The following is a 19,888-nucleotide window of genomic DNA, read 5'->3' on the forward strand; positions in this document are numbered from 1 at the left end:
CTCGTTAAATCCCTGCTTATTGTAAAGGCTAAAACAATAAATATACTTTACAGAGTTTGAATAAATTAATGAATAGTGGTAATTCTATAAAAGGAAATTCGAGATAATTGAATAGCACCTAGATTTTGAGGTTGATGTCATGAAGTATGACCATACCTTACTATGAAGCTGCTTTTGATACTACTTTAAAAGACTCAAAAGATATACCAATGCCCTTTACTAACATAGATTTTTAAATATTTTAATGTTTACCTGAGACATTTGAGTATTACCTTGTTGGAATCATAATTATTTTAAAATTTAATTTTGAAATATTTTATACTTATAATAGATGAATATGAGCGGGAAGAAACTAGGCAAGTTTATGTGGACCTAAATAGTAACATTGAGGTAAGTGGTAGTGAAAATTTGAATATTTTAAACAGAGGCATTTCTAAGCAAATTAGAGTGACAACTACAAAGATATGAACAACTGTTTTTGATAAAGGGATTATTATTTACCTTTTGATATATGATTATATCCAATAAAATTCCCAAGGTTCTATACTATGAATATTGGGTTCTTTTTTTGGTATTTTTTGAACTTACATGTTAGTGACACTGTTTAACTTAATTTATTAGATATTAACTCCATGTCAGAGACTAGGACATTGTGACACATAATGATTAATTTAAAAAACATACTGAGTATTATTAATCTGTGTCTGGTGCCTGCTTACCTTTCTCATCCCGTCTCCTGTCATTCTGCACTTTGCTTCTCTGCTGTAGTTGTTCCTTTCTTTTTTGTTTCTCAAGCTTGCTAAGCTCTTTCTGATCTTGCTTCTTTGAATTTGTTCCTTCTATCTAGAACTTTTGTATCCAAGATCTTATACAAATTCATAAGCTTCATTCTGCTGTTCTATTACCCCCTTACTACTTTACCTAAAATGTCTTTGTATTCAATTATCCTCTATCTCCTCACTTGGTCTAACTTTTCAGAAGAGTGCTTAAAACTACATAATATTTATTTGATATACACTTGTATATGTGTGTGTGTGTGTGTTTGTGTGTGTGTGTATTCTTTCTTACACTGGAATATAAGATAGTTCCAGTAGGGTAAGGACTTTGTCTTATATCTTAAGTGCCTGAAACAGTGCCTGGCACATCATTGACACTCAGTAACTATTTATTAAATGAATAAATGAATTCATCCAATTTTACAAATCAGGATTTGTTGAATGAACTCATGCTGCCAGGTAATGGAAGTATAATTTGAACTCTTACGGGAAGAGACTTCACAGAGGTTACATTTTAGTGAAGACAGAAACAAGTAAGCAAAAATCAATAGAAAATTACAGATTTTGATATGGGCTTATTAAGTAAATGACTAACTATTGTTTCTGCTGCTATTTGGTATTATATAACCTGTCTTCCGTGCCTTTAAGCATCTGGGAAGCTATCATAATAGGCACTCTTAATATTTTAGTAAATTATTTAATTATTAAAAGTTATAGAATTTTCATTATTCAAAGTTGTATAGTTTTAAATATAATGATCACGATACAAATTTATTATTTTCATTGTTTAAAGAAAGCTATTTAAAAAGTCTAAGTATGATTCTTAAATATGTTTCAGAAAATGATAATAGCTTTTGAGGAACTTCGTGTGCAAGCTGAGAATTCCAGACTGGAAATGCATTTTAAGTGTAAGAATCCTTATTTTTTATGTTACTCTTCTGCTGTTTATATTTGTATTAGATTCTGTTAATGTTTTCATACCTTCAGCTTGATGCCTAAACTATTGAAAATTTTTATGTTGTGTATGGTTTTATAAGCCCCTCAAAATCTTGTGGAATGTGGCAGGGAATTGGTATATGTTAAAAATACAAATTTTGGCTTCAAAAGCTATGTTTTCCCTGAAATCAAATTATGGTTTGTATTTAAGTTTTTAGAAGTGTGATTTGGTCTTATTTTTACATTTCTTGGTCAAGTTGCATGTTAAAATAATAATATATATACATTTAAAATCTATTATTTCAGACAAGTGTGTTATAAAGGAAAAACTTTTATATATGTGCTATTATAAGAATTATAGATTTTTGAAATTATTGTAACTGATATTATTTAAATTCATTATTTTATTAAACAGAAAGTTAGCAGCAAGAAAATAGCAGCTTTAGCTTGTTAGAAATGTTTGGGGTTTAATACTTAGACAAATAAGGAAGTGGAGTAAAATATCAGAAACAAAATTTTGTTTGTTATACAATTATGTTAAGATATTAAAGTATATTTGTTTTATTTTTAAAGTAAAAGAAGATTATGAGAAAATCCAACACCTTGAAGAAGAATACAAGAAGGAAGTAAATAACAAGGAAAAGCAGGTTTTTGTTTTTTAAATCAACTTTCTGTATTCTTTATATTTGCTAATTCATGAGATACTTAAATTTCAAGAGAAGTTTGTATTTGTTGCCTGCTTGATAAATTTCTGAGAGAATTTTAATGTTATACATATTTAAATATATTTTCCATTTGCCTTAATTTCCATTGACTCAAATTTGCACATACTGAATGCTAGCCCTTTTTTAAAATCAGTGAATCTTCTACAATATTTATATTAGTGGGTATTAGGATGTTGCTGTAAAAATATATTATCTTGTGAGAACTTTTGTTCAGACAAAAACCTTATAGAATGTAAAGATGATGATCATTGACCACTCAACCTACGTTTTGCTGTTTATTTTGAAATACATGATTCATGACACCAATGAAGGGGAACTAAAACATTCTTTTGCTTCTTTCTATTAATGTTACATAGTGGGAGACTTGAAAATGGTGAGTCTATGTTCTTCTGCAGTCACAAGACTGTTGATTTCAGATGATTATTATGCCAACTTTAACACTTTCAAGCCTTCTGAATCCAGAATGGAAAATGAAATATAGGAATCCTCATCTCTCTACTCCCCACCTGTTTTTCCTGAGTTTTTATCTGACGTGCCACAGATACCTTGTAATTATAGATAACAAGGGTATCTACTTTATAATAATGGCAAATATTAATTGAAAGTACAGAGAAGATTCTTAGAGTTTTCTTTAAGTTCTGGTTAAATGATAGAATTCATATGTGTTATACTTTGATCTTTTGAAAGAGTTAAGAGTTAACAATTTTTTCTGTATTTTAATGTATTTTTTAAACCAGATTTCTGAAAGAAAAAGTTAAAATTGTGCTTATTAATACAGAACACAAAAATAGAATAAAGTGCTAAGAAGTTTGCTGGAATCTGGGATATGTGAGCAGACCTTACAGATTTTGGGAGTTCCATGTAAAATGATGCTGTGGCCTGCTAGTGTTTTTGTGGGGACTCCTAATGTCATTATTTGTAAGACTTTTTTTTTTCTGGACTTCTCCAAATTCTGGCCTGGGAATGTAAACTTTGCTGATAGCATTTTGGGGCTGGGTTGATTGGGTAAGAAGGACAGGCTGAGTCTCATCATTCCATATGCTGACTTCTGAATTATATCCTCTGTCTTCACCCCTTCCTGTGCCTGGAATACCCAGGTTTAGAGATTCTTTTTTTCAATTTGATCATGCTGATGTCTCTTACAAAGGTGGAGTAGGTTAGTTCTCTGACTGCATTGGTTTTCAGGGAGTAGAGTCCAGGGAAGGAGGGTTAAGAGGGCTTAGGGAGGTCTTACTAGTCTGTAGACTTCCGGTCTCTTTGTACTTAGTCTTCTTTTTTACACCTACCTTCCACAGTGCTTGTTGCTTCTAATTCTTGAAATATTCTGTGTTTCTTTGGCATTGAATTATCTTGCTTCTCATTTGTAATCTTCCTTGTGTAGACTCTTAGTTTTGACCTTGCCTTTCTATGCTAAATCATTTTCTGTTCCTTCTAACTGCTTTCCTTTTTTACATATTGTGGTTTGGATTATAGAAATCTCATGGTTTCATGGAAGATGAAGTCCATCTTTGTTGTTCTCCTGATTATTTTTTGGGTGATTTGAAGATGAAAATAGGGTAGAGAGGTCTCTCTGCCATCTTGAATCTGCAGGTCTTCAGTCTATCTTTATAAGTTTATCTTTCACCTTTTCTTTATTTACATGCACTCTGTATTCTAGCCATCTGAATATTTTCAGCTCTCTGAATAGAAGCGTGATCTCTCGATCCTTTGTGTTCTTATACAAGTCTAAATGTTCATTTCCCCCTCCTAGCCTGATTAATTTGTACTTGTCTGTCAAGACTCAGTTCAGTTCTCTGGGAAGGATTAATTTTTGATTACATCCCCTAACACTGATTTAGGTGTTCCTTTCTTGATTCCTATAGCATTTTTGTCTTATTACTAATAATATTCAAGTATAGTTGTTTGTCTCCTGGTCTAGGCTATGAGTTTTTTGAAGGTGAGTTCCATCATCTCTATATAGTCAATGCTTATTATGGTTTCTGGAACAGAGTAGGTACTCAGTAATATTTATGGAATAAATGAACCAGTATTTCAATATATAATCTTCTAAATGATAACTTAAAATGTATACTGTAATATTGGATATATCGCATTAGTTTATTCTTTCAATCATAAATGTTTATTGTGCAGATGCATACTAATGCCAGGCACAAATAGCTGAAGAGCATATAAACAAGTACATAAAATAATCATAGATAATGACAAATGCTAAGGTGCCATATTTATTTTTCATATCTGTAATGTATTATTTAAATATTTCATTTTAGGTATCACTGCTATTGATCCAGGGTACTGAGAAAGAAAATAAAATGAAAGAGTTGACATTTCTGCTAGAGGAGTCCCGAGATAAAGTTAATCAATTAGAGGAAAAGATAAGTAAGAATTCATATAAGAAAATATAACAGTGTTGTATATATTCCTCTTGTTATGTTTTAAATTTTAGCTTTCATTACAATTTTGTTATACTGCTTTCTAATGCTGTAATTTTCCACCTAGGTTGGAACAGTTGGAGGAGGGGATAATAGTCATTTAGGAAGCTTTTTAAGAGTATACGTGCTCCTCTTTTCCCTTTCCCTACTCTCACCTTCTTCATAGTTTCAATAAGGTACTTCATGAAAACAGGGATCTTTTTTTGTTGTTCATTGATGCATCCCTAGTGCCTAGAACAAGTGCCTGTCATATATTAGGCACTCGAACATTTTATAAATAAACGAATACTCTGGGAGCACTATGGAGGGAATTATTAATTATTCTTGGAGCAAGGCATTTGGAAAGGCATTAAGGAAAAATTGTTTGTTGAACTAGACGTTAGGTGATTAAAAGTTCACTAGACAGTGAATTGGAGGAGGGAGTATAGGCAGAAGAAATGGCTTGTACAGTTCCTGGAAGTGTGAAAAATATTTGGAACACTGATTGGTGTGTCTATATCTTAAAGAACACAGGTAGATGAGACTGGAAAAAATGTTTGGATCAAATTATGAAGGATCTTTAGTGTCATGTAATTTTTAGACTCTCTTATTACTGAGTATTTTTCAAACTTGTTCAAATAGTAAGGCACTTGAAAGGCATATACTTTGTGAAATACCATGCCCCTTTCAGAACATCTTAGAGATCTTGTGACATTTTTTACCTTTCTCTTAAAAACATGGCAAATAATTTTTAGTTCCTGCTAACCTATGCCTGCTTATTTCACCTTAGTGACATTACTGTGTCCTACACTCCAGATATACTGAAATTGTTTAACTTCCTTTACATTTTATGTTCTTCCTATCTCACCATCATGCTTTTGGCTACTTCATTTATGCAAAATGAACATCCTACCTCCTCTCCAAATCTAGGCTAAATTCTAGTGAACTCCTTATTGTTAAGAGTGGCTTAAGCATTACTTGTGTGTCTCCTGTGACCATGAGTGTCTTGAAGGCAGGAACTGTGTCTCACTAAATATGTTTGTAACTCTAGTGCCCAGCATATTGCTATGTATATATAATAGGGGTTTAATAGGTGTTAGGATGAATGAATGAATATTTAATCTTATATAAACTGGAAACAACTTACTGGTAATAAATAACTAGTACTATGTGATTCTACAGACCATTAACCACTGAAATATATTCAAGTTACTTTTCATTGTTTCCCATATTTATGTATCTTCCATTTGTTTTTCTCTTTATTTCAACTTAGAGATCTTTTATTGACCTGTTACCTAACCCTGCCTTCTGCTGTGTTTAATTTGCTTTTAAACTCACTTACTGAATTCTTAACTTTAATCATATTTTTTCCTTCTAAATTTCCATTTAATTATTTTTCTTAAGATTCCAATTCTCTGGTTAATTTCTCCTCTTTTAAAAATGACATTTCATCCTTTTTGAATATATTAATCATTGATATTTATAGCTATTCTCTTTTTACTTCAATATCTGGCCCACCTGTTGGTCTGTTTCTTTTTTTAAAAATGTGATAAAATACATGCAACATAAAATTTACCATCTTAATCATTTATAAGTGTACAGCTCAGTGGCATAGATACACTCACATTGCTATGCAGTCATCACTAGTATTTATCTCCAGAACTCTTTTCATCTTGCAAAACTGAAACTCTGTACCCATTAAGCAGTAATTCCCCATTCCCTCCTCCCCTCAACCCTTGGTAACCACCATTCTGCTTTCTATTCCTTTTTTTTTTTTTTTTGTATCCTTTTTCTTTGTTTCTTTTTTTTTTAAAGAACTTTTATTGAGATACAGTTAACAGACAATAAACTGCATATATTTAGAGTGTACAATTTGGTATCCCAATCTCCCAATTCATTCCCCCCCACCCTCCCTGCTTTTCCCCTTGGTGTCCATATACTATTCCTTTTTAATCTTACTTTTTAGTGATTTGTCCTTATCTTTTGATGTGCCCAGTACTTTTTCTGATTGAATTCCATACATTGTTATAAGAAACATTAGAGACTCCGGGTGATGTTGTCTTCTACATGCTAGGGAGAAATTGGGAGTATGGTGGGCTATAATCCAATTAGAGACTGAGCTGAATGAGGGGAAATAGTCAAGTTTATGAAGCTTTTTGAGTCTCCAGTTTTGTTTCCCTAGCTCTTTGAGACCCATAAAACTATGCTGTTTTTTTCTTTTTTTTCTCCCCTGGAAGTGGCGCTCTGCTGGGACCAAGCCAGCATTTATACCTCTTGCTGATGCCCAGAATCAGTAGATATCAGCTGCACTTTGTCAGTTCATTTATCAGTTCTTTCTTTCTTAGGAATCTTAGCCTCTTTAGTCCTTTTTGTTTTGATTTATTTCTGTCTTTTCTAGTTATTTTCAGCATGAGAGTTGGTCTGTTAAACTATTTCATTCTGCCTGGAACTATCCGTTTAAATTAATTATGATCAGCTAGTTTTTGTTTTTAATATTTTCTTGCTATTACCTAATTTGTCACTTGCCAATACTTGTTGCCTGCTAAAGAGTATCAGTGATCAGAGATTTAAGAAAAAAACTTAAGGGGAGAAAAATTTGACTATTTTGTCTCTGTGTATTGAGTACTATACTTTTAAATAGAATTCTGTTTGGAGGGGGTTTGGGTTTTTTTCATGAGGCCACATATCAGTCATCCTTGATTAAAACCCATTAATTTTTTTCATTCTCTTATCAATGCTGGCTTTTCTCCTTGTCTTAATCTCCTATTGTTCCTCTCTTTCCCAGACTTTGTCTTGGAAACCTTGCTTTTCTTATGTAGCATATAAAATTTCTTTTTCCCTCAACCTATTAATGCAAGTTTTCTTTACCTTCTGGCTTTAACAAATTTGAGGTCTCTGCTTCCTCTGCTATCCTCTTGAATGGAAGCTGCACATTGTCCTACATCCATGTATAATGGAGTTGGAGGGCAGTTGGAAACTTTCTTTTGGATATATATTGCCACTTTCAAACCATTTCTCATTCATTCATCCATTCAACTTTTATTAATCTCCTTTCTGTTCTATACCAGGTACAAAGCTAGTTATGGGGAAAGCAAATTATTTATTATTGTATCCCTGCTTTCTGGAAGAGAATTACTGTCTATTTCTAATGTATCAAGGAGTTTTATAATGAATGGATATTGGCTTATCAAATGCTTTTTTTTGGGGCATATATTGAGATTGTCATATGGTTTTTTCCTTTAATTTATTAGTGATTATTTTCTAATGTTAAAACTAATTTTCTAATGTTAACTTTTTATCCCTGGTTATAAATCTACTTTTATTATAATTTTTATATATTTTATTCAGTTTTACATATTGTGTGATTAAGGTTATTTTTAGGACTTTTTTGGCATCCATGTTTATAAATTAGATTGGTTTGTAATTTTTTTTCTTACACTTTCTTTAGCAGCTTTTAATATTAAGTATATCCTAGCCTAAAAATGAATATAGAAGTGTTTTCTCATTTTGTATATTATGAAAGAGGTTAAGTATGCTTTGGGTTATTTCTCCTCTGAATGTTTGGTAGAATTCCCTAGTCAAGTAATCTGTCCTAGATGTATTAATTTTAGGGGGAGTAATTTTTAAATTTTTGATTTCATTCCTTTAGTGGTTTGGAAATATACAGGTTTTCTGTATCTTCTGGAATCAGTTTTGTTCCATTAGTTTTTTCCTAGGGGTTTTTACTTTTTAAATAAATTTTCTAAATTTTTTTTCATAAATTTGTTTCTAGTTTCCCTTCAGTCTTTTCAATATTTTGGCTTTGTAATCTTCTCTAGTGTATGTTTGGTTTCTATTTCATTAAATTTCTAATCTTATCATCATTATTTCCTTCCTTCTACCTACTTTGTGTTTATGTTTCTAACTTCTTCAGATAAATTTGTAGCTTATTTATGGTTGTTTTAATATATGCATTTTAGTCTGCAATATTTTCTCTAAATACTGCATTAGCTGTATCTCACACTTTTAATATATGTTATTTTAATTATTGTTGCGTTAAAAGTATTTTCTTATTTTCTTTGGGATATCTTCTTTGATCATTGGGTTATTTGGAAATGTGCTTATTTTTCAACCAGATGGTGATTTTCTAATTGTTATAAAAATATATTTATAGCTTAATTGCATTGCATTTTCTATAGTTATTGGCTAGAATATCCCAAAAATGTGTATTAGGTGAAGTTGGTTAATCATTTGTTCAGATTCTTTGAATTTTTGTCGATTTTTTTTGTCTGAGTCTCTGTGAATTATTAAAAGTAACGTGTTAAAATCTTTTATTTTTAAATTTATTCTTGTACTTTTAAATTTATTCTTGTACCTCAGTTGGTTAGTGTTTCCTCTATTTAGAGACCATGTTTTAGGTACATACAGATTTAAAAATGAGATATGTCCTTGGCGAATTGTATTTTTTATCATTATGAAGTGAATCTATCGTAGTAATGCTATTTGTCATAAAATTTTTTTCCTTATATTAAAATAACTCTACATGTTTTATTTATTTATCTGACTTCATAGCTCTGGGGTGAATACTCAGGAGTGCAAATTGCTCAGTTGTGTGGTAACTGCATATTTAGTTTCAGAAGATACTGACAAACTGTTTTCCAGAGTGGCTATAACATTTTATACTTTTACCAGCTATGTGTGAACCATCCTGTGAGAATTTGGTGTCAGTTTTATTTAAACTATTCTAATATCTGTGTAGAGATATCATGTGGCTTTAATTTGCATTTCCCTGATGGCTGATGATCTTGAGCATCTTTTTGGTCCTTAATTGCCAGTTAATATTTTCTTCAATAAAATCTCTCTTTGTGTCTTTTACCTATATTCTAATTGGATTATTTGCTTTTTTATTGCTGAGTTTTCTTTATATATTCTAGATAATAGTCCTTTGTCAGAGTTGTGGTTTGCAGGTATTGTCTCCCAGTCTGTTGGTTGTCTTTTCATCTTCTTTTAAAACTATGCATATTTTTAATATATTTCCATTATGAGATCAAGGTCTATATCATATGCTATAATTTCCTTATTGACTTACACATGTACTTTTAATAAATAATTCCAGTGTTTTCAAACAAATTGTACATTAAAGTTCTTGTTTTACTGCACACTTGCTAACACTGAATGTAGTAATTAGTTTGTGCAAATGTCATGGGTGAAGTATGTATTATAATAGGTTTTAATTTGCAAATATATGATTTGTAATAAAGTTGTGCATCCTAACCTATTGTTACAGATGATTTCATTTATTTATTTTTGGAATTATATTTCTGTTGGTATTTATAATAAATTATCTTTTTATTGAGTTGTAGAGGCTTTCTATATATGTATGGTATTAATCTTTTCATTTTTTAACTGTCTTTATTGTTAACTTTATTGTTTAACTTTCAAACTGTGTATATTATTAAATGTGAAGTGAGTTTCTTATAGCCAGCTTGTAGTTAAAATAAAATTGTCAGTTTCTTTCAGTTGATGTATTTAGACCATTTAAACGTAATGTAATTATTGATATGTTAAGGCTTAAGTCACGTATTTTTTTCTTTGATTTTTGTTTCTATTTTCTATTTTCTGCCTTCTTGTGGGTTGCTTGAAAATTTTTTAGAATCCCATTTTGACTTATGTATATGTTTTTATGTGTATTTCTCTATAGACTTTTTAATGACTGCTCTATGTATTTTACATATTTTATATACATATATATTAATGCAGTCTACTGGTGTCATTTTACCAGTTACATTGAAGTAGGAAACTTTCCTCCCTTTTGTGCTTTTTCTCTCCCCATTTATGATATAATTGCCTTAATTTTCCTTTACATATATTTAGAACCACGTGAGGCAGTTATAATATTTTGCTTCAACCATCAAACATAATTTAGAAAACTCAAAAGAAGGAAAGCTCATTGTATTTACCCATATTTGTGCTTACTATATTCTTCTTTCCTTCTTGATGTTCAGAGTCTCCTCATTTCATTTTCTTTTCTGGTTAGAGGACTTCCTTTAGACATTCTTTAAGGATAAGTTGGCTTGCAACAAACTTTTAGTTTTCCTTCATCTGAGAATGTCTTGATTTCCTAGGTGTCTTTTTTTCTGAAATAGTTTTGCTGGTTAGGATTCTCATTGACAGTTCTTTTCTTTTATATTGAAAAATATTGTGCCACATTCTTCTGGCTTCTATGATTTCTTATAAGAATTCCATTGTTATTCTGATTGTTTTACCCTATATGTAAGATATCGTTAATACATCATTTTTCTCTGGCTTCTTTCAAGATTTTTTTCTTTGTCTTTAGTTTTTAGAAGTGTAAATAGAATGTGTCTTGGGATGTATTCTTTTGGTTTATTCTCTTTGAGGTTTGCTAAGCATTTTGCATCTATGGGTTTACGTGTTTTGCCAAATTGGGAAAATTTTAGCCGTTATTTCTTTGAGTACTTTTTCAGCCTCATCCTTTTTCTCTTCTTCAGGGACTGCAATTGCATGAATCTTAGATCTTTTGTTATACTTACACAGATCCCTGAGCCTCTGTTAATTTTTTTTAACTTTTTTTTTTAAACTTTTTAAAGAACATTTTTAGACTCACAGCAAAATTGAGAAGAGGATACAGAAAATTCCCATATATCCTCCTGCTTCAACATATACGTAATCTCCCTCATTATCAACATCCCCCACCAGAAATGTACATTTGTTGTAATTGATGAATCTGTTAACACATTGAGATGTCGTTAGCACCTGAACTCCACACTTTACATTAGGGTTCACTATTGGTGTTACATAAGTCCTGTGTGTTTGGCCTGTTCATCCTTCCCTCCCTGGTAACCCCTGGCAAGTAATGATCTTATTGTCTTTGTAATTTTTTCTTTTTGTGATGTCATATAGTTGGAATTGTGCAGTATGTAGCCTTTTTATATTGGCTTCTTAGTGATATGCATTTAACTTTCCTCCATGTCTTTTCACAGCTTACTAGCTCATTTCCTTTTAGCACTGATTAATATACCATTATCTAGATGTTCCACAGTTTGTCTACCCTTTTACCTACTGAAGGACATCTTGGTTGCTTCCAAGTTTTGGCAACTATGAATAAAGCTGCTATAAACGGCTGTATATGTTTTTGTGTGGACATGTTTGTCAACTCCTTTGAGTGAATACCAATGAACACATTTTCTGGTTTGTATAGTAAGAATATGCTTAATTTTCTGAGAAACTGTCAAACTGTCTTCCAGAGTGGCTGTATCATTTTGCATTCCCACCAGCAGTGAATGAGAGCCCCTGTGCTCCACATCTTCACCAGAATTTGATTTTGTCAGTGTTCTGAATTTTGGCCATTCTAATAGGTGTATAATGGTATTTATCGTTGTCTTAATTTATATTCCCTGATGACATATGATGTGGAACATCATTTCATATACTTATTTGCCATCTGTGTCTTCTTTGGTGAGATGTCCCTTAAGGTCTTTGTCCCATTTTTATATTGGGTTGTTTTCTTATTGTGAGTTTTAAGAGTTCTTTGTATATTTTCAATAATAGTCCTTTATCAGATATGTCTTTGCAAATATTTTCTCCCATTCTGTGAATTTTCCTTTTGTTCTCTTGACAGCATCTTTTGTAGAGCATAATTAAAAAAAATTATTTATTTATTTGGCTGCATCAGGTCTTCGTTGCGGCACTTGGGGGTCTTCGTTGCTGTGTGTGGGATCTTCATTGTGGCATGCAGGATCTTTTAGTTGTGGCACGCATGTGGGATCTAGTTCCCTGACCAGGGATCGAACCCAGGCCCCCTGCATTGGGAGCTCAGAGTCTTAGCCATGGACCACCAGAGAAGTCCCAACAGAGCAGAAATTTTTAGTTTTAATAAAGTCTGGTTTAGCAGTTCTTTCTTTCATGGATTGTGCCTTTGGGGTTGTATCTAAAAGGTCATCGCCAAACCTAAGGTTGTCTAGATTTGCTGCTGTGTTGTTTTCTAGGAGTTTTGTAGTTTTGTATTTTACATTTACATCTGTGATCCATTTTGAGATAATTTTTTGTGATGAATGTAAGGTATGTGTCTAGATTATTTTTTTTTGCATGTGCATGTTGTTCCAGCATCATTTGTTGAGAAGGCTTTTTGTTTGTTTGTTTGTTTTTTAATTGTTGTATTGCCTTTGCTCCTTTGTCAGAAATCACTTGACTGTGTTTGTGTGGGTCCATTTCTGGGTTCTCTATTCTGTTGCATTGATCTGTTTGTCTGTTCTTTTTCCAGTACCACATGGTCTTGGTTACTGTAGCTTTATTTTTTATTTTTTTAAAATAAATTTATTTATTTATTTATTTATTTATTTATTTATTTATTTATTTATTTATTTTATTGGTTGTGTTGGGTCTTCTTTGCTGTGCGCGGGCTTTCTTTTTAGTTGCCGGTGAGTGGGGGCTACTCTTTGTTGTGGTGCGTGGGCTCCTCATTGCTGTGGCTTCTCCTGTTGTGGAGCACAGGCTCTAGACACGTGGGCTTCAGTAGTTGCAGCACATGGGCTCAATAGTTGTGGCTCACGGGCTCTAAAGCACAGGCTCAATAGTTGTGGCGCACGGACTTAGTTGCTCCACGGCATGTGGGATCTTCTTGGAGCAGGGATCGAACCTGTGTCCCCTGCATTGGCAGGCGGATTCTCAACCACTGCGCCACCTAGGAAGCCCTACTGTAGCTTTATAATAAGTTTTGAGGTTGGGAAGTGTCAATAGTCTAGCTTTGTTCTCTTTCAATATTGCATTGGCTATTCTGTTTTTTCTTTGTCTCTCCATATAAACTTTATAATTAGTTCTTTTTGAGGACTTCTCTGGTGGCGCAGTGGTTAAGAATCTGCCTGCCAATGCCAGGGACACGGGTTCAAGCCCTGGTCCGGGAAGAACGTGCCACGGAGCTACTAAGCCCGTGCACCACAAATACTGAGTCTGCACTCTAGAGCCTGTGATCCACAACTACTGAACCTGCATGCCACGGCTGTTGAAACCTGTGAGCCTAGAGCCCGTGCACAACAAGAGAAGTCACCGCACTGAGAAGCCCACGCGCTGCAATGAAGAGGAGCCCCTGCTTGCCGCCACTAGAGAAAGCACACGCACAGCAACGAAGACCCAACGCAGCCAATAAATAAGTAAATAAATAAATAAATAAATAAATTTATAAAAAAATAAAATAATTCTTTTAAATTGAAGTATAGTTAATTTATAAAGTTGTGTTAGTTTCAACTGTATAGTAAAGTGATTTAGTTATATATACATATGTATATATTCTTTTCCAGATTCTTTTCCGTTATGTTATTACATGATACTGAGTATAGTTCCCTGTGCTATACAGTAGGTCCTTTTGTTTACCTGTTTTATATATAGTAGTGTGTATATGTTAATCCCAAATTCCTAATTTCTCTTTCCATCCCCTAAAATCAGTTTCTTAATATCCACAAAATAAATTGCTGGGATTTTGATTGGGATTGTATTGAATTTGTAGATCAAGGTGGGAAGAACTGACATCTTAACAATATTGTCTTCCTATTCATTAATATGGAATCACTCTTTATTTAGTCAATTTCTTTAATCAGAGTTTTGTAGTTTTCCTCATATAGACCTTATACATATTTTGTTAGATTTATATCTAAGTATTTCACTTTTTTTAGGTGCCGATGTGAATGATATTGTGTTTTAAATTTCCACTTGTTCATTGTGGGTATATAAGAAAGCAGTTGACTTTTGTATATTAACCTTGTATCCTGTAACCTTGCTATAATTTCTTTTTAGTTCCAGTTTTTTGGATTGATTCTTTCATAATTTCTACATAGCCGTTTACATCATCTGTGAATGAAGATAGTTTTATTTCTTCTTTCCCAATCTGTATACTTGTTATTTCTTTTTCTTACTGCATTACCTGGGACATTTAGTACATTGTTGAAAAGAAATGGTGAGAAGGACATCTTTACCTTGTTCCTGATCTTAGTGGGAAAGCTTCTGTTTTCTCACTTTTAAATATGATGTTAGCTATAATTTTTTGGTAGATTTTCTTTGTCAAGTTTAGGAAGTTTCCCTCTATTCCTAGTTTACTGAGAGTTTTTAACATGTATGGGTGTTAGATTTTGTCAAATGCTTTTTATGCATCTGTTAATTTGATTATGTAATTTTTCTTCTTTACCTTGTTGATGTGATACTTTAATTGATTTACAAGTGTTGAACTATCCTTGCATACTTGGGATAAATACCTATTGGTTGTGTATAATTATTTTTATACATTATTGGATTAAATTTGCTACTTTTTTTTGAGGCTTGTTGCATCTGTGTTTGTGATAGATATTTGTCTGTAATTTTCTTTTCTTGTATTGTTATTTGGGTATTAGAGTAGTACTGGCCTCATGAGTTAGGAAGTATTCTTTCTGTTTTTTTTTTTTTTTTTCCTTCTGGAAAATGCAGCTTTCTTTTGTTTTAGCATGGTATCCATTTCTCCATTCATTTTCTTTTAGTCTACTGTGTCTTTATATTTAAAGTGGATTTCTTGTAAGTTGGGTCTTGTTTTTCATCTGTTTTTGACACTCTCTGTCTTTTGATTGATATATCCAGATCATTGCTGGTTAAAGTGATTACTGATACAGTTGGATTAATATCTACCATATTTGTTACTGTTTCTATTTGTTTCCCTTGTTCTTTGTTTTCTGCCTTTTGTAGTTTTAATTGAGCATTTTATATGATTCTGTTTTTCTCCTTTCTTAGCATATCAGTTACACTTGTTTTTTCTACCTTTTTTTAGTGATTGCTCTAGATTTTGTGATATACATTTGTAGCTAATCTAAGTCTGCTTTCAATTATCACTATACCAAGATGATCCTAATTCCTTCCCCTGTCCCTTGTATCATTTCTGTCATTCATTTTTCTTATATATAAGAATACACACGATGACATATATATAACTGAATATGTTGCTGTCTTTATATCGAACAAAACTATCTGTTGAATCAATTAAGAGTAAGAAAAATAAAAGTTTTTATTTTGCCTTCACTATTCCGTTTTCTGTGCTCTTCCTTTTTTAATGTAGAACCAAGTTTCCGACCTATATTATTTTCCTTCTCTATAAGAACTTCCTTTAAAATCTCTTGAAAGAGAGATCGGTGGCAGTAAATTCCCTCAATTGTTGTTTGTTTGCGAAAGGCTGTATTTCTCTTTCACTTCTGAAGGATAATTTTGCAGGTGCAGAATTCTAAGTTGTGGCTTTTTTCTCTCAACACTTAAACATTTCACTCCACTATTTTCTTGCTCACATGGTTTCTGTGGAATAGTTAGATGTAATTCTTATCTTTGTTTCTCCACAGGGGAAGTGTTTTTACTTCTAGCTTCTTTCAGGATTTTTTTCTGCCTTTGATTTTCTGTAGCTTGAGTATGATTGCCTGGGTATAGTTGTTCTTTACATTTAACCTGTTTGCTGTTCTCTGAGTTTCCTGGATCTGTGGTTGTTGTATGATATTGATTTAGGGGAGATTATTGTTTCAAATATTTCTTTTGATCTTTTCTTCTCTTTCTGGTATTTCCATTATGGGTATGTTACATCTTTTGCAGTTGTCCGCAATTCTTAGTCTATTCTGTTTGTTTGTTTGTTTGTTTTTTAATCCTGTTTCTCTTGACTTTTTAGTTTTGGAGGTTTCTATTGATATATCCTCAAGCTCAGAGAGTCTTTCTTCAGCCATATCTAGTCTACTAATAAATCCATCAAAGGCATTCTTTGTTTCTTTTTTAAAAATTTTTATTTTCTTTTAAATTTTTATTTTATATTGGAGTATAGTTGATTAACAATGTTGTTTTAGTTTCAGGTGTACAGCAAATTGATTGCTATGCATATACATGTATCTATACCTTTTCAAATTCTTTTCCCATTTAGGTTATTACAGAGTATTGAGCAGAGTTCCCTGTGCTATTTGTGTCTTCTTCAACTTCTTTCATTAATGTCTTTTTTTTTTTACCTTGATTTTTTAAAAAATTTTATATTGGAGTATAGTTGATTTACAATTTTGTGTTACTTTCTGCTGAACAGCAAAATGAATCATATATATATATATATATATCTCCGCTCTTTTTTAGATTCTTTTCCTATATAAGCCATTACAGAATATTGAGTATAGTTCCCTATGCTATACAGTAGGTCCTTATTTATTAGTTATCTATTTTATATATAGTAGTGTGTATATGTCAATCTCAGTCTCCCAATTTTACCCTCCCCTCCTTCTCCCCCAGTAACTGTAAGATTGTTTTCTACATCTGTGACTCTATTTATGTTTTGTAAATAAGTTCATTTTGTACCCTTTTTTTTTAGATTCCACATATAAGCAATATGATATAATATTTGTCTTTCTCTGTCTGACTTAATTACTTTGCTCAGTATGACAATCTATAGGTCCATCCATGTTGCTGCAAATGGCATTATTTGTTCTTTTTTTCTGGCTGAGTGATATTCCATTGTATATATGTACCACATCTTCTTTATCCATTCCTCTGTCGATGGACATTTAGGTTGCTTCCGTGTCCTGGCTATTGTAAATAGTGCTGCAGTGAACGTTGGGGTGCATGTATCTTTTCGAATCACAGTTTTCTCCAGATATATGCCCAGGAGTGGGATTGTTGGATCATATGGTAGCATTTTTAGTTTTGTAAGGAACCTCTAGGCTGTTCTCCATAGTGGTTGTATCAATTTACATTCCCACCAACAGTGTAGGAGGGTTCCCTTTTCTCCACATCCTTTCCAGCATTTATTGTTTGTAGATTTTTTTGATGATGGCCATTCTGAGTGGTATGAGGTGATATCTTATTATAGTTTTGATTTGCATTTCTCTAATAATGAGTGATGTTGAGCATCTTTTCATGTGCTTTTTAGCCATCTGTATGTCTTCTTTGGAGAAATATCTATTTAGACCTTCCACCTATTTTTTGATTGGGTTGTTTGTTTGATATCGAGCTGTATGAGCTGTTTGTATATTTTGGAGATTAATCCCTTGTCACTTGCTTCATTTGCAAATATTTTCTCCCATTCTGTGGGTTGTCTTTTTATTTTGTTTATGGTTTCCTTTGCTCTGCAAAAGCTTTTATGTTTAGTTAGGTCCCATTTGTTTATTTTTTGTTTTATTTTTTTGTTTCATTACTCTAAGAGGTGGATCCAAAAAGATATTGCTGCGATTTTTGTCAGAGTGTCCTGTCTGTGTTTTCTTTTAAGAGTCTTACAGTATGTGGCCTTACATTTAGGTCCTTAATCCATTTTGAGTTTCTTTTTGTGTATGGTGTTAATGAATGTTGTAATTTCATTTTTTTACATGTAGCTGTTCAGTTTTCCCAGCACCATTTATTGAAGAGACTGTCTTTTCTCCATTGTATAGTCTTATCTACTTTGTCGCAGATTAATTGACCATAGGTGTATGCATTTATTTCTAGGCTTTCAATCCTGTTCCATTAATCTATGTTTCTGTTTTTGTGTGAGTATCATATTTTTTTGATGACTGTAGCTTTGTGACATAGTCTGAAGCCAGGGAGCCTGATTCCTCCAGCTCTGTTTTTCTTTGTCAAGATTGCTCTTGCCATTAAGGGTCTTTTGTGTCTCCATACAAATTTTAAGATTTTTTGTTCTAGTTCTGTGGAAAATGCTGTTGCTAATTTGATAGGGATTGCATTGACTCTGTAGATTGCCTTTGGTAGTATAGTCGTTTTGACAATATTGATTCTTTCAATACAAGAACATGGTATATCTCATCTGTTTATATCAATTTTGATTTCTTTCATCATCGTCTTATAGTTTTCAGAGTGCAGCAAGTCCCCTACATATGAACAAGTTCCATCCTGAGAGCACGTTCAAAAGTCCAATTTGTTCATAAGTCCAACAAAGTTAGCCTAGGTACCCAACTAACACCATCGGCCATATAATACTGTACTGTAATAGGTTTACAATACTTTTCACACAAATAATACATAAAAAACAAATATAAAAAATAAAACATTTTTAATCTTACAGTATAATACCTAGGAAAATACAGTAGTACAGTACAACTGCTGGCATACAGGGGCTGGCATTAAGTGAACAGGAAAGAAGAGTTACTGACTGGAGGAGGGAGAGGAGGTAGAAGATGGTAGAGCTGAAGGACTGGCAGCAATAGGAGATGGAGGGCAAGCTTCAGTTTCACTCACACCTGACACTGATGGAATGCACATTCACATCTTTGAAAGTTTGCAGCTTGAAGGTTTGTATGTAGGGGACTTACTGTATAGGTCTTTCGCCTCCGTAGGTAGGTTTATTCCTAGATATTTTATTCATTTTGATGTGATGGTAAATGGCATTGTTTCCTTAATTTCTCTCTCTGATCTTTCATTGTTAGTGTATAGGAATGAAGCAGATTTCTGTGTATTGATTTTGTATCGTGCAACTTTACCAGGATCATGAATGAGCTCTAGTAGTTTTCTGATAGCATCTTTAGGATTTTCTATGTATAGTATCATGTCATCTGTAAACAGTGACAGTTGTACTTCTTCTTTTCCAGTTTGGATTCCTCTTATTTCTTTTTCTTTTCTGATTTCTGTGGCTAGGACTCCCAAAACTACATTGAATAAAAATGATGAGAGTGGACATCCTTGTTTTGTTCCTGATCTTAGAGGAAATGCTTTCAGCTTTCCACCATTGAGTATGATGTTAGCTGTGAGTTTGTCATATATGGTCTTTATTATGTTGAGGTATGTTTTCTCTATGCCCACTTTCTGGAGAATTTTTATCATAAATGGGTGTTGAATTTTGTCAAAAGCTTTTTCTGCATCTGTTGAAATGATCACTTGGTTTTTATTCTTCAATTTGTTAATGTGATGTATCACATTGGTTGATTTGCATATATTGAAAAATCCTTGCATTTCTGGGATAAATCCTCCTTGATCATAGTGTATGATCCTTTTAAGGTATTGTTGGATTCTGTTTGTGAGTATGCATGTATTTTGTTGAGGATTTTTGCATCTGTGTTCATCAGTGATATTGACCTGTAGTTTTCTTTTC

The 19,888-nt window shown here is 32.6% G+C and overlaps 1 protein-coding gene across 2 annotated transcripts in view; it reads left to right on the forward strand.

The window, feature by feature from the left end:
- Positions 1-19,888, forward strand: part of SYCP1 (synaptonemal complex protein 1) — a 141,642-nt gene that overhangs the window by 14,431 nt on the left and 107,323 nt on the right. For both annotated transcript variants that reach the window (XM_057747262.1, XM_057747268.1), the window contains exons 8-11: positions 332-390; positions 1,615-1,684; positions 2,286-2,359; positions 4,705-4,813. In XM_057747262.1, the coding sequence (XP_057603245.1) occupies positions 332-390; positions 1,615-1,684; positions 2,286-2,359; positions 4,705-4,813 (312 nt within the window). The remainder of the gene's footprint in view (positions 1-331; positions 391-1,614; positions 1,685-2,285; positions 2,360-4,704; positions 4,814-19,888) is intronic.

The sequence above is a fragment of the Hippopotamus amphibius genome, chromosome 1, assembly GCF_030028045.1.
Source record: "Hippopotamus amphibius kiboko isolate mHipAmp2 chromosome 1, mHipAmp2.hap2, whole genome shotgun sequence".
NCBI lineage: Eukaryota > Metazoa > Chordata > Mammalia > Artiodactyla > Hippopotamidae > Hippopotamus > Hippopotamus amphibius.